At 36.1% G+C, this 16,612-nt stretch overlaps 1 protein-coding gene across 1 annotated transcript in view; it reads right to left on the bottom strand.

Moving 5' to 3' along the window:
* LOC149424715 (lysosome-associated membrane glycoprotein 1-like) overlaps positions 1 to 16,612 on the bottom strand; it is a 28,081-nt gene extending 11,469 nt beyond the window's left edge. The window contains exons 1-3 of the mRNA XM_089630961.1: positions 16,430 to 16,612; positions 2,868 to 3,305; positions 177 to 419 (exon numbers count right to left, since the gene is read on the bottom strand). Coding sequence (XP_089487087.1) covers positions 177 to 419; positions 2,868 to 3,305; positions 16,430 to 16,487 — 739 coding nt within the window. The 5' untranslated portion in view covers positions 16,488 to 16,612. The remainder of the gene's footprint in view (positions 1 to 176; positions 420 to 2,867; positions 3,306 to 16,429) is intronic.

Here is a 16,612-nt window from a genome sequence, read left to right as displayed (position 1 = left end):
AAAGTTGGCGATTTCAAAAGAATCAATCCCACCAAGAGACAATAACATAATAATTTTGTGTTTTAATGAATTCTTATAAGCCACAAAGTATGAGATATCCTTACATGGGGGATAGCCGCAGATAGATGACGAATGTGACAAGTGCGTAAATCAGGTTAAGGTATCAGGTTATTTACCAGCAGTTTCGGGGAAGTGCGCCGCATCCTGCACAATGGAGACATCCACCTTCTGCAGGCTGAAGCGGCTGGTGGTGGCGTTCTTGTCGAAGGTGAGCGTAAGATTGTTGGTAAAGTTGGCGGGCAGGTTGCCGCCGACAGGCCACACCAGCTTGATGAACTGCGTCTCGTTGCCGCAGGACCCGGCCACCACCTTTGTCGTGTTCTCGGGCAGGTCAAACAAGGCCTGGTTCATACTGCCATCTGGAAATAAACAAAGCCGTTAGGATTGCCAGTTTAAAAAAACCAGGGTATGCAGGTAAGATCCCTAATTATTTTGAAGCTGATCTAGGCTTTTTGCTAAATGATTCCGTAGATGAAACCTAACTTTTCAAAATGATTTCAAATAATAAGTACCTAAAATATTAATCTTTTCAGACTGCTGCAGGCATAGAATACAAGAATGTCTTGTGGGCACGTTTCGAGATCTAAATATTTGTTTAAAATTGTGTTTACGAAATTCAAATGAACAGAACCAAATATTTGCCTAGTCGAGGCTTAAATTTCCAATACAATTACGAAATTCAAATATGATGGAGATCTACTATATCGGGCGAGTACAAGTGAGACTGAGGGCCGGGTTAGTGGGTTACATGGAAGATTTGTTTCCATTTAAATCTGTATGGAAGACACTTCTAGTTTTCTTCTTTATTCTGTGGCTGCAAGGTTGCAGCTTTTGTAAAAAAAAAACTATTTGTGATAGAAGTTAATAATATGTTTGTTAAATTGTGTAATTATAATATTCTTATTTAAACTGAAAAAAAATGTCATCTAGTTACAGTAAGGTTTATCCACCCATGTGTCCCTTTTTTTAATTTCATTATATTTTTAAAACAGCAAATTTTTTTTTTACATAATTATCATTAACTCGCAAATAATTGACCAAGTTGCGTCGAAAATCACGACAAACTGAATTCAATGGCCTATATTTTAAAACTGAAATAACAAATAGAAAGTAGCACATATCCGTACTAGATATTAGCCTAAACCTTTCGATTAAAATTTGTAATTATTCAGTTTGGTTAAGTATTTTAGCCTCAAATCAAAATTTAAGTTTTGCATGAAAAAGGACATGCAATCGTTCCGCGGGGTATACCAAGGTTTAATTAACAAGTAGGTACTTATTCTGAATAAATATATAAAATAAATTGGGTACCTACCTGCACATTTTTTTTTTTGTAAGGCTCTGGTACATACATAATAGCAAGAATCTTGTTTCAAAACATATGTCCTTTGACCAAGGGTTTTACAACTTGGTGGTGAGTGATTATGAACAATTATATTAATTATTGGCAGAAGTCGTGACAGCAGATAAATGCAGGTTATTTTTGAAATAACATTTGCAGTCATTTTAAAGCGCAAACATTAGTCTGCAATTTATATAATACAAAGATCTAATCATAAACATAATTTCGGAAAACATTATGGCTTAAAAAAGATCTATTCATAGGCCAGCGCCACACTCGACGGAAATTCTGCCGCGGATCTTTCGCGACGGAACGCCAATACATGTAATTGCATATAAATTACAAATAGCGGGCACACTACGCGGAAGATCGGTCGTTCCGTCGCGGACGATCGGTCGCTCCGTGGCGGACCGCCGACTCTCGCGTCTGCTCCGTCCTCCGTGCACCGATCTTCCGTCGGCGGAAGATCGGCAACGTCGCATTCCAAGTATTTGTATGCATCGCGCCACATTCGGCGGATAACACGCGGCGACGACGCACGCACAGGATGTTCGAAACTGAACGATTTATTATCGAAGTGCAAAATAGAGTCGACTGATAATCCGCCACTGAATATTCAGTGTGGATGCAACGTATGGTAACGGATTGACTCCCGCGGAAGTTACGCGTCGGAATTTCCGTCAAGTGTGGCGCTGGCCTTATAGGTCAACAAAAGCCGATTTTAAATATATAAGTTTTATTGTAAATAATTATATGCAGAATTAATAGATGATGATAGTTATAATGCATTGATTGTTTTGAAGAAGAAATTGAGAAGCATGAAAGCGAAATCTTTAAAACAATCAATGATAATAAAATTGAGTAATAAAAGTGTATTTTTCTAATATTTTTTTTAATAAGTACCTAATACCTACTTTTATTTTGAAAATGTACTGTAGTTTTGCGAATATATTTATAGTAGAGGCAGGTGGATAGCTAGGTACATATGACTTTTAAAAAAACTTATTTTGGATATAACGATTAACGGCTATAACAGCAAATTCAGTCGGTACCCTCGTGCTCTTTATAACCAAGTTTGTATATATATATATATATATATAATTTAATCCTTAATTCTAACAGAAATTTATAAGTAGGTATTTGATAAAATTATGCATTTACCATAAATATATTGTTAAACTAATTTTTATCAAATGTGCGCCTCCTCTTTCACCCACAAGCCAATGCTTCTAATGGAAGAGCAATATAAATCATAAGATACAAAATAACCCAACGTAAAACCTGAATTATTTATTATGTTATGTACAAAATTTTTATTAATAAATAAAATATATATTATCTATGTTCACTAGTAAAGATAACAGCAGTTGAATTGCTTGAATGTGTGTGTGTAACTTACCAGTACCGAAGTTAACATTTTTCACATTTTCAAAGTATGGTGTAAATAAATTATGAATATTTTTACCTTTGGCTAGGTAGGTGATGTTGAACTGCACAGCCATCTGCACGATGACGCAGGTCTTGTTGTTCTCATCAAAGTAGGCCCATTTTCCACTGGCCGCGGGGGGCAGGGGAGTAGTGGGCGCGGGGGGTGCCGGCGTTGTGATGGGGGCAGCCGTTGTTGTCTTGGGAGCCTCAGTTGTTGTCTTGGGGGCCTCAGTTGTTGTCTTGGGGGCTTCAGTTGTTGTCTTGGGGGCCTCAGTTGTATTATTAGGATGGCCCGTTTCAATGACATCAAGGGGGAAGTTTTCTTTACTATTTGCTAGGTTCTTTTTGTGGGAGCTCTCATTTGAGCCTTCAGGGAAAGCCATAGTGGAATCACCGGGCACCACATCTAGACTGGATTTTTCTTTGCCATTTGAGTGCTTGTTCTTATGGAAACTATCATTTTTTGAACCTTGACCTGAAAGAAAAATAACATTATTGTTGTGAAATTAACTTTAATTAATGCAGATACAATTCAAATTTAACCTCTCAGACAAAGACATTTATATACTATGTGTTCCTTTGAGAACTGTGAAAACGTGATAATTTTTGTGTTATTTACGAGTTTTGCTAAAAGCATCATAACTCACGTCTTGGGAAACGTAGCCTCATTCTAAAAAATGTTTTGGAAAGATTATGAAATCCTCTATTGCATTGTGTTGTTATAAGTAAATATTTGCATTTCTAAATATATATTTTATGAAAACGTCAAAAATATGTAAGAATCGATAACCATTATTTCAAAGCCGTGAAAAATGTACTTTTTTCTGAGTATCATAAAGAAATAACACTTTATATATTGAAGAAATATAATTAAAAACTATTAGTCACCTCAAAATATTAACCGTCCAAACAAAAATATTTTTAATAAATTATTTAGAAACGCAATAAATTATGAACGAACAAGATGACAGATTCCATCGGCTTAGATAATGCAGTTCTACGTTCCATAGATATTGTTGAATACAGACGCGTAGCGTTATTCATTATCGATACTCTGTTTTTTAAATCATGGCAATCCGTATACTAGTGATGGAAATAAATCGATTTTTGTAAAATCTCGCGCGTTTACGTGAAAAGACGTTCTAATGTCTTGACCGCTATTATCATATTTACGTCTTTTGACGTTCTAATGTTCTGAGTGGTTAAGTAAACTTACGGTGGTATTTGTTGCTTAAATGCCACAAACCAGGCAATGGAAAGTCTAAATTATTTGAATGTCCCACCCAAAGTTTCAAGCACGTTTAAATTGTTGATTTCAATTGTTTTATTAACTTTTCAACAGAACAAAAAAATAATAATAATAAAAACTAATAAATATATAAAAAAAATTACCGATAACAAAAAAAACACATTTTATTAGATAAATGTATTATAAACTTTTGTTGTTGTTTCATATAAAAATTCTTAGTAAAAAAAATTCATAAATTTTTCTCAAATTGCATTCGGAACCCTTGGTTTCATGGAGGTGTACATTTCAATGCTTTTGCGGTCATTCTTTTGGAGATATTCTGTTCTGTCTGACGTACATAAACCGTAGTTTATGTATGCCAGACAGAACGGACGATCTCTAAAAGGATATCAGAACACTTCCGCCTATGTAAATTCGGCCACCCTGACAAATCAACAAACGCCGAGCATTTATTTGAAACCGGCCATTTACTTTGGATTTTTTCCTACGGGAAGACCCAAAACACAAAGAGCATACTTAATTACGGAGGCGATTGAAATTTATAAAAAATCACATTAATAGTAATAAAGATGGTGGGGCTGATAGATTTTGGTATTCGGTAATTGATGGCTATACCAAAACTAAATGCAGAAAACATTTTAAAATTATACTGCTATACCAGCTCTTAGAGAATTCGAGTTAGCAACAAGGTATCACATTTACATACATAAGGACACACATCATCGCAAGCTTAACACATTTGCCCTGATGCTGGACACTATAATGCTGCCCGAAACGTTGGCTAAAGAAGGAGGTAGCGCAGCATGGCATAATAGCCCAAAAAAAATTACTATAATACTTTTGGCCATAAAAATCTGAAATCATATCCGAAGGGTTAAATAAACTATAAAACTAAATGATACCATGAACATTTTTTACGTAACAATATTTATAAAATGAATATAATTTTTCTGCACTAATATCCAGGCGGATATCATGACAAAAGAGTAAAAAATGTACATGTTAATATAAAGTCTGATTGTTCATGTACTCTGTTGATAAGGAACAAGGATTAGTCATCGCGTTCGATAGCAATGTTCTCAACGGTGCCTCGCGATGATGAGAATGACATGATTTTACATCCATTTGAGTATCAACCAATTCACATTGCACGTACATATTATCTCTCTTTGCGTTGGTTATTATTTGATCATATTGCCTAGATAAACATAGAATACTGTTCACCAGGTTAACTTACTAATATTATATTTCATGTTGTTATCACTAATATATAGAATACACAAGATCAGGCATTGAAGTATCGAAACTGACTCAACATCAAATAATAGTCTTAAGGTGGATCTTATCGTATAAAAAGCAGAGATAGACACCCTTGAGATCTTTAACCCTTCTGTGAAATATGAAAGCAGACTCTGTTGGTAACTTTTTTTTAGGGTGTCCCATGGATTTTAAGCGATTACTTCAATGGCCTAGCGCAAACATGTGTTAAGTGCAGTTTTTTGTAAGGCATTTATCAAGATTACTAACTTTGTAAATAGACATTTTGTAGGAAATTTACATGACTTATTTCATCTAGAATGGATAAAAAGCGGAGATTAAAATTATTTTTTTTGCTTTACATCTTTAACCGCGAGTATTCTTACTAATTAAATCTTCAAATTGCACTTAAGTGAAAGCTACAAGCCAAAAATGTGTATATTCTTGGTAATAGGCATTAAAATCGCTTGACAAATGGAGTCTAGAAACGTTTGATTTCAAGCATTTATTGATTTCACTGATTTTTATTTATTTTGTAAATAATTTTATAAGAAAGCAAAAAAGTTAATTAAGTGAAACTGTCAGAGATAACTATATATGTCAGAGATATCTTAGCTATAATACTGTATTTTTTTAAAGTTGTTTCCTTTACGCGTTCGTACATTTCTATTGAAAAAATATTTCAATTATTAGTTTACATTTATATTTTTTATTGAGTAATTTATTTTTTTATTTGTATTCTACTCAAGCGAAACGATAGGAAAACCTTCAATTTATCTAAAGCATATTTTTGGTATTCATAATGCACGTTATAAAGATTAATCAAGATACTGATTTAGCATTAAGCTTCACCTTAAGATAAAATGTGATACTAAACAATATTTTTTTCTGACTACCTCTGACAGCCGACTGAATTAGACGTTAATTAGGTTTTAAAGGAATATATTTTTTTTTTAAATACATGGAAACTGAAATAAAAATGTATTAAGTGACGGTAGTGGAGCAGCATTATCCTTTATGCGTTCATACATTTCTATTGAAAAATTATTTATAGAGTATATTATTTTTTTATTTGTATTTTTACTCAAGCGAAACGATAGGAAAACCTTCAATTTATCTAAAGCATATTTTTTGGTATTCATCACAGACATAGGAATTAATAGACGAGAAGATAATGGCGAGGGGTAAAATCAACTGTTGAAGAACGAAGGGGGTAAAGCTGACTGTGATTCGTCAATAAATCAATCTGACAGTAAATAGGCATCTCGCATTATAATATCACCATTTACTTCTTAAAAGTAAAATCTGCTTTTGAATGAATAGACATTTTTACATGGGAGCGCAAAATACTCGCCACGTTATGAACAAATTTGCGAAGTCCAAATTCGGCAAAAAATTTCTTCTATTTTCAGAGTCGAATATTTCGTTTAAGTATTTAGTTAAGACACTTTTATAAATGTTCATAATTTACTTCCCAGCAACCAATCAGCTTTGTGTTTCGCGTCCAGACGTTTCTCAATGTGATAGTATATGTTTCTACAACTGATCCATATTATACGATGTGAATATGCTTAAAATAAAGTAAAATAATGCTTATATATGGAATGTAATACGACAATTGGGTTTATTCTCTTTTTCACATCTATTTTTACAAGTTTTCATAGCACAAGTCAACATTTTGCCGTGTTATTTCGTAAAATGAACCGATGATGCCTCGACCATAGTTCGCACAAGAATGATGACGTCACGTTTTCAAATTTCACTTGAGGCCATACGCGAGCACAGCCGGCTCCAATGGAACCGGTATGGGGAGTGGGGATAATACGCTTTTAATCACTTAGGGCAGGTCTACTAATATTCATATGTCTATGGTATTCATAATGTACACCAATTCGTTATAAATATTAACCAAAATAGTGATTTGGCATTAAGCTTCGCCTAAACACATGCTTGCGCTAGGCCATCGATTTGTAAACCTACCAATAATTATTGAAAAGCACAATACAAATAGGAAAAATAGACCGGTTTGTAACGGGGCAATCAAAAGAGTCGGGTTGAGGGTTCAATCCTCTAATTCCTCCACATAGCACAATCTACAATCACAGTTTTTAATAATTCACTTTTAAAATAATATCAGATTATTCATTCACAACCCGGGAATGTTTTTATTTTTCATTTAGAAAAGTACCCTTAAAAATTTACTAACGTAAAAAAAAAAATATTTTATTTTAGTGTAAAATGACATTTTAGCATACTTTTAAATAAATATTTACGAGTGTCAACAATGAAATTATCACCATAATGATCATCCCCAGAAAGCCTATCTAGCATGATTCTATTTCAAATCAAATTCATGTATAATAATATTGGCAGGAAGCACGGTACCTTTCTGTCAACAAAATTATTATCACAGAGTCGTTAACCACAGAGGTCAAACATGATTTTAATAGAAGTAATAATAATTGGTGTAAATAGTCATAATACAGTTGCACCATCTCAGCCGATCTATAGGATATTAATCCATTCAAAGACATAAGGGGCGACATTGCGTAGCTTAATTTTCTAAGCCATTGGTTCCCAAAGTGGGCAATATTGCAAGGAGGGCGGTGATATACTCAGCGGCAACAGGGGAACATTGAAGGGCAGCAAACACAAGACGTCATTGAAAAAATTCACCATAAATATATCAATCAACCGATAAGCCATTAATTATTAAAGCAAGTTTCAACATTCAATGAGCCAGGAGTTTGCGGGTTTGACTATGTTATTTGGTAGTTGAGTGTTTTTAGTTACCGCGGCAGTACAGCTGTAAGACAGTTGTAAATAACCTAACAACATGTAATAAACGTCAAGCAGGACAACGCTTTAATGCAAAAGAAGCGCCGACATTGTAAAATTAATCTTAATTGTGTACACTTTCAAAGAATACACAATTATTTTTTTAGCCTAAACTTACTATCCTAACTTTTAATCACAATTCATTATGCAGGTAATAAATGATAATATATTCAATTAAAGAGTTTTGAAAACATCAATATTTAATCAAAAATGATTGAAAAGTTTCAAAACCAATGGTTTCTTCGTAAGATTGTGTTGCTGTTTTTACATTATAGGTTATTTATTTATTTTATTTAAATTAAAATCACGCCACAAAGTGATTTTACAATTACTGAAGTGATAAAATATTATTTCAGCCACAGCCTATTTCATTGTCATTCATAATAACAAACACAACTGTCATATTATGTAGCACATTTTCCAGATCCAGTCAACTATCTCAAAGCGGGGGTTAACACACAAGAATGGGTGTTTCCTACCATGCCTACAATAACAACATAACTGTCGTATTAGGTAGCACATTTTCCAGAACCAGTCAACTATCTCAAAGCGGGGGTTAACACACAAGAATGGGTGTTTCCTACCATGCCTAAAATAATAACATAACTGTCGTATTAGGTAGCACATTTTCCAGATCCAGTCAACTATCTCAAAGCGGGGGTTAACACACAAGAATGGGTGTTTCCTACCATGCCTACAATAACAACATAACTGTCGTATTAGGTAGCACATTTTCCAGAACCAGTCAACTATCTCAAAGCGGGGGTTAACACACAAGAATGGGTGTTTCCTACCATGCCTACAATAATAACATAACTGTCGTATTAGGTAGCACATTTTCCAGATCCAGTCAACTATCTCAAAGCGGGGGTTAACACACAAGAATGGGTGTTTCCTACCATGCCTACAATAACAACATAACTGTCGTATTAGGTAGCACATTTTCCAGAACCAGTCAACTATCTCAAAGCGGGGGTTAACACACAAGAATGGGTGTTTCCTACCATGCCTACAATAATAACATAACTGTCGTATTAGGTAGCACATTTTCCAGATCCAGTCAACTATCTCAAAGCGGGGGTTAACACACAAGAATGGGTGTTTCCTACCATGCCTACAATAACAACATAACTGTCGTATTAGGTAGCACATTTTCCAGATCCAGTCAACTATCTCAAAGCGGGGGTTAACACACAAGAATGGGTGTTTCCTACCATGCCTACAATAACAACATAACTGTCGTATTAGGTAGCACATTTTCCAGAACCAGTCAACTATCTCAAAGCGGGGGTTAACACACAAGAATGGGTGTTTCCTACCATGCCTAAAATAATAACATAACTGTCGTATTAGGTAGCACATTTTCCAGATCCAGTCAACTATCTCAAAGCGGGGGTTAACACACAAGAATGGGTGTTTCCTACCATGCCTACAATAACAACATAACTGTCGTATTAGGTAGCACATTTTCCAGAACCAGTCAACTATCTCAAAGCGGGGGTTAACACACAAGAATGGGTGTTTCCTACCATGCCTACAATAATAACATAACTGTCGTATTAGGTAGCACATTTTCCAGATCCAGTCAACTATCTCAAAGCGGGGGTTAACACACAAGAATGGGTGTTTCCTACCATGCCTACAATAACAACATAACTGTCGTATTAGGTAGCACATTTTCCAGAACCAGTCAACTATCTCAAAGCGGGGGTTAACACACAAGAATGGGTGTTTCCTACCATGCCTACAATAATAACATAACTGTCGTATTAGGTAGCACATTTTCCAGATCCAGTCAACTATCTCAAAGCGGGGGTTAACACACAAGAATGGGTGTTTCCTACCATGCCTACAATAACAACATAACTGTCGTATTAGGTAGCACATTTTCCAGAACCAGTCAACTATCTCAAAGCGGGGGTTAACACACAAGAATGGGTGTTTCCTACCATGCCTACAATAACAACATAACTGTCGTATTAGGTAGCACATTTTCCAGATCCAGTCAACTATCTCAAAGCGGGGGTTAACACACAAGAATGGGTGTTTCCTACCATGCCTACAATAACAACATAACTGTCGTATTAGGTAGCACATTTTCCAGAACCAGTCAACTATCTCAAAGCGGGGGTTAACACACAAGAATGGGTGTTTCCTACCATGCCTACAATAACAACATAACTGTCGTATTAGGTAGCACATTTTCCAGATCCAGTCAACTATCTCAAAGCGGGGGTTAACACACAAGAATGGGTGTTTCCTACCATGCCTAAAATAATAACATAACTGTCGTATTAGGTAGCACATTTTCCAGATCCAGTCAACTATCTCAAAGCGGGGGTTAACACACAAGAATGGGTGTTTCCTACCATGCCTACAATAACAACATAACTGTCGTATTAGGTAGCACATTTTCCAGAACCAGTCAACTATCTCAAAGCGGGGGTTAACACACAAGAATGGGTGTTTCCTACCATGCCTACAATAATAACATAACTGTCGTATTAGGTAGCACATTTTCCAGATCCAGTCAACTATCTCAAAGCGGGGGTTAACACACAAGAATGGGTGTTTCCTACCATGCCTACAATAACAACATAACTGTCGTATTAGGTAGCACATTTTCCAGAACCAGTCAACTATCTCAAAGCGGGGGTTAACACACAAGAATGGGTGTTTCCTACCATGCCTACAATAATAACATAACTGTCGTATTAGGTAGCACATTTTCCAGATCCAGTCAACTATCTCAAAGCGGGGGTTAACACACAAGAATGGGTGTTTCCTACCATGCCTACAATAACAACATAACTGTCGTATTAGGTAGCACATTTTCCAGATCCAGTCAACTATCTCAAAGCGGGGGTTAACACACAAGAATGGGTGTTTCCTACCATGCCTACAATAACAACATAACTGTCGTATTAGGTAGCACATTTTCCAGAACCAGTCAACTATCTCAAAGCGGGGGTTAACACACAAGAATGGGTGTTTCCTACCATGCCTACAATAACAACATAACTGTCGTATTAGGTAGCACATTTTCCAGAACCAGTCAACTATCTCAAAGCGGGGGTTAACACACAAGAATGGGTGTTTCCTACCATGCCTACAATAATAACATAACTGTCGTATTAGGTAGCACATTTTCCAGATCCAGTCAACTATCTCAAAGCGGGGGTTAACACACAAGAATGGGTGTTTCCTACCATGCCTACAATAACAACATAACTGTCGTATTAGGTAGCACATTTTCCAGAACCAGTCAACTATCTCAAAGCGGGGGTTAACACACAAGAATGGGTGTTTCCTACCATGCCTACAATAACAACATAACTGTCGTATTAGGTAGCACATTTTCCAGAACCAGTCAACTATCTCAAAGCGGGGGTTAACACACAAGAATGGGTGTTTCCTACCATGCCTACAATAATAACATAACTGTCGTATTAGGTAGCACATTTTCCAGATCCAGTCAACTATCTCAAAGCGGGGGTTAACACACAAGAATGGGTGTTTCCTACCATGCCTACAATAACAACATAACTGTCGTATTAGGTAGCACATTTTCCAGAACCAGTCAACTATCTCAAAGCGGGGGTTAACACACAAGAATGGGTGTTTCCTACCATGCCTACAATTACAACATAACTGTCGTATTAGGTAGCACATTTTCCAGAACCAGTCAACTATCTCAAAGCGGGGGTTAACACACAAGAATGGGTGTTTCCTACCATGCCTACAATAACAACATAACTGTCGTATTAGGTAGCACATTTTCCAGATCCAGTCAACTATCTCAAAGCGGGGGTTAACACACAAGAATGGGTGTTTCCTACCATGCCTACAATAACAACATAACTGTCGTATTAGGTAGCACATTTTCCAGATCCAGTCAACTATCTCAAAGCGGGGGTTAACACACAAGAATGGGTGTTTCCTACCATGCCTACAATAACAACATAACTGTCGTATTAGGTAGCACATTTTCCAGATCCAGTCAACTATCTCAAAGCGGGGGTTAACACACAAGAATGGGTGTTTCCTACCATGCCTACAATAACAACATAACTGTCGTATTAGGTAGCACATTTTCCAGATCCAGTCAACTATCTCAAAGCGGGGGTTAACACACAAGAATGGGTGTTTCCTCTACTTTTCTCGGATCGAAGTGTAATGAGATATGAGAGACCAAAAATATTAAAATAGTTTGAATTTTCAGACATTATATTTATCAAAGGCGAGCAATAATATAATAATGTTATGATGCAATAATAATAATGTTCAGTCAGTATTGAAATTTGTGTAAAAAGGTGATTTGAATCTGTCAACAGACTGATCGCTTGTCTAATCACCACGATATTGACAGAGAAATTTTTATAAATAGGTCGATGACATGTTGGTTGAAAAAAAGTCTTAAGGCGGCGATACACATGCCTGTAAAATGGAACAGTAGCTTGCATGCATGTTAATGGCATGTACAAGTTACTGGCGCGATGAGAATACACATGCAAGTTAAACTTGCATGCAAGTTGCGTCCTTGCATGCCTGTATTTGCAAGACGTATACACATGCCAGTCACTAGACAGTACGTGTCTCAAATCATTCTGAGACTGAGTAGTCTCAAGCTTTTTGGCAATGGAAAACATTCGAAGTGAATTAAATATCATCGTATTGCAATTGGCAGTACAATGTGTGGCTAATTTAATGAGAGACTGAGCTACTGGCATGCCCGTACCTGTCACGACGTTCACACATGCCGGTTTCATAGCCCCCCTCGTCCCCTCCCTCAACTTGCATGCCAGTAAATCAAATGTTGTGCAATCTACTTGCAAGGCAGGTACAGGCTGATAGTAGCTGGCATGTGCAAGGAGCTTGCATGCAAGTGTGCCAGCTACAGGCATGTGTATTCCCGGCTTTACTTCAAGTACGGCTTACTTTTTAAATAAATCTATTTGAATTACACTTTTGTTTTCGTTAATGAATGATTGCAAATATTGGAAACAGAAATTAACCCACTTCCAGTCATCCGATCGAGCTGAAACTATACAGATAGACTTGTTGTAGATGATAATGCATTGTATCAACTTTTTGTGGCTATCACGTACACACACGCGGATACACCTGCATTTTTCTGAAATTGGATGTAATGATGGCTCAACTAGGATGTGCTGTTCGATGCATAGGACCGTGGCGGAAAATCGAAATGAAAAAAGATGAATTAAAGTTTTAAAAAAATGTTTTTTTCAGCTTGATTTTTTTTTTCTAACTTTTCTTATTATGTTTATTTGTGCATAAATAACCTTGTTCATTCCTTTAAAATTGTAAAGTATATTATTGTTAACATGGTAACATTTGCCTGCAATGATCCACATTATAACTCCGAGTGTTACGAGAGTCAGTATATCGAGCAGCCGAATGCTCACCACAAGCACCGCTTGCTCCACTAGCTGTCGGTTTCTTCACGACGCCCTTCGATTGTTAAAAAAACAGGTCAGTAAATATTGTGAGGCGAGCACGGCGAACAAATAAAGAAAATCGAAGCATCGTTGAGCCGAACATTCGCGAAGGCTTAATAAAATGCTGTAATGTAATAAGCTTTTTTCGTAAGTTAGAAGTCAGTCTCCGCCTTCATACTAATTTATTTTCTCATGAGAGGCACTTTCACTAAAGTCCATTAGATCTTTCATAGATCTTTAATAGCGAAAATGAAACGAATAAGAAAGGGATGGCAATTCAGAGAATATGTGTGTGCAGATGAAATAGCAATACAACAGCGGGCGCATCTCTTGTTGTTACTACCAAGAAAGAAATGAAATGCATGAAAAAATTATAGCAATTCAAAGGATGCGTGCGTACAGATGAAATAGCTGTATTATCAACAACTCAGTCAACACAAGCCGACTGCGTGCAGCGTAGTTAAATATGACGGAATGTCACTATGGTTGTCCTTCCTACACTTATGTATTTCTGCATTCCCTATCTCGTTTTATTTTATTTTAACATTTACGGATTTCGGGTAGCCAAAAGCCTTGAATAGTTTAAGTGATTTGTGTGTATTTACAAATGGAAATCATCGGATTTGTTTTTTGCTCAAGAATGATTTTTGCACATCTGAAAAGCGCAGGAAGGCATTTTAACACAAAAAAAAAGACCAGAGCGACGTGTTTGTGGCAGCTGGTGACAGCTTGTCTAACCTGACAGCTTGTCTAGCTTGATGTGCGATACTGAATGCAGTAAATCTCAAGTATGCCAACGGAACCTAGTTCGGTGCTACCACCAATGACACATTATTTTCATACTAATAAAACAAAAAATATAGTAAATTCCAGTTTCTAGATTCATAGCAAGTAACGGAACACATAAGAAAAGAATAGCCAATAACGATGTGTGAATGGATGAAATAGCTAGATATAGCAGCCTGCCTAGCATAGAATGGACGCATAAGAAAAGGATAACCATTAACAATAAGTGTGTATGGGTGAAACAGCTATATTATTATGAACGCCCTTCGTTTCTGTATGCGTGTATCTTCACACCAGCCGCGAGCTTAAGCAGCCCCCTGACAGGCAAGCATGTCTGCGGTCCGAGCAAGACGTCACAAGCGAGCGACGAGCAATTTTGTATGGGTTTCGTCAGTGGGCCACTAAGACGAGCGAGTACTACTGGGTTTTTCTTCATGCACCTGTGTGTTTCTGCATTGTCTCACTTTTATTATATTTTACTGCATTCGACATTACTATTTTCGGGCAGCAAAAAGCCTTTTGAATGAATGTATTTATTAAAATTATAAGTGATTTTTGACTACATACAAATAGAAAGAAACTCCATCAGATTTGGTTTGTGCTCGAGAATGATTTGTGCAACTCTCAAAGGCATGAGCCATTTTTTTTCACAAAGAGCCTCCAGGTTTTTGTGGCAGTTGGTGACAGCTTATCTGACCAACGATCTTATATAAGATACGAAACGCAGTAAATCTCAAGTATGTCCACTGGACCTAGTTCAGTTTGTTATTTCAGTAACCTTTTAATTACTGAAATAACGAACTAAAAGTAAATCTTCTGTATATTCATCTAAGGGGAATAGTGTTAAAACGGTGCTAATAATTATTACAACATTATTCCCACCATATTAATATTATTATATATATTTCCTACTTGCAACAATAAACATTATTATTTATCACACAATTATAGTCATGATACTAAGAACATTCTCAAACATAAAACAAGGTGTTACTCATCACATTGTTGTGAAAGTCTGTTTTCACATGAATGTGCATACCACATGCGAAATATACAAAAAAGAGTGATAAAAGATGATTGTGACAATATTATCATTTTGTTGTCACAAGTATTCTGTTTCAACATTGGTAGGTAGTTAGCTAAATGTTTGAAAATTAGTTGCACAAACACTGGTATGTAACAATAAATTAATAAAACTACAGGAATAATTATTATCGCCAAAGATTGTTTTATGTAGGTACCTACCCAGTTTTTTTTTCTTCTTACTACTCAAATCTGATAGGAAAATGTTTTTGGACAGATTTTCAGTAGTAAGAAAACAGAGTTGGCCTATTCCAACTTTTATAAAGCGATATAGAGAATGTATAGGACAATTTTGAGTACCTGGGTTGATAATTTCAAGGATAACGTGTTAAAGTGAAAAATAAGGAAAATGTACTTGGCACCAGTCAAGTATTGTGGCAAAACATGTTACAACATTTGCATAAAAGCGTGCAACTGCTGTAAAATATCATGTGATCTAAAGTTTGTAGGAAATTTCACAATGATGTTTATTGGATTCAATCTTGTAAACAAAATCGTCGCAATTTGCGGTAATCCCAGCAAGGCGAGCGGCATTATGGCAGAAAAAAAAATTAGAAAAAATGACATCCACTATCTACACACAAAGACAAAACTTGCACACGGAGTGAAATCATTCTGTAAAAAAACATTTGTTAATTATACTAAAAATGCAGTATTGCGACATTTCGAATCTATTCATTTTCATTCGATAAAAATCTGTTCGGAAACTACCCACTTGATTGAATTTCCAAATCTAGACAATGACTTCTTTCGTTTGTTATAAATGACTTGTTAATGTAACGCAAAACCAATACTTGTAATAGTTTTAAGATCATTTAAATGTTACCAACGGGTAACAAAGACAGAGTGCAGTGATCATTGCATCGTAGAAAAAAAAAATCAAAATGACAATAAAAGACCGATTTGATATTCTTGTAATACCCTTACCTTGCACGGATGCCAAAAATACGAACGCGACTAGCACGAGGAACTTTGCTCGCACCATGATAGTATTTTATTTTCTAAATAATTCTACAAAACTGTGGAAAATTTACGACGTCAATGTTCCGAGCACTATTCACCGACTCCGCGAGTTGTGATAACACGAAATAGTAAGTTAAGTTGGCAAGT

Source organism: Hesperophylax consimilis, chromosome 4 (genome assembly GCF_061612785.1).
Source record: "Hesperophylax consimilis isolate HC1 chromosome 4, BYU_Hcon_1.0, whole genome shotgun sequence".
NCBI classification, from domain to species: Eukaryota; Metazoa; Arthropoda; class Insecta; order Trichoptera; family Limnephilidae; genus Hesperophylax; species Hesperophylax consimilis.
The sequence above is the reverse complement of the archived record's forward strand: the minus strand, read 5'-3'. Positions and strand labels throughout refer to the sequence as shown.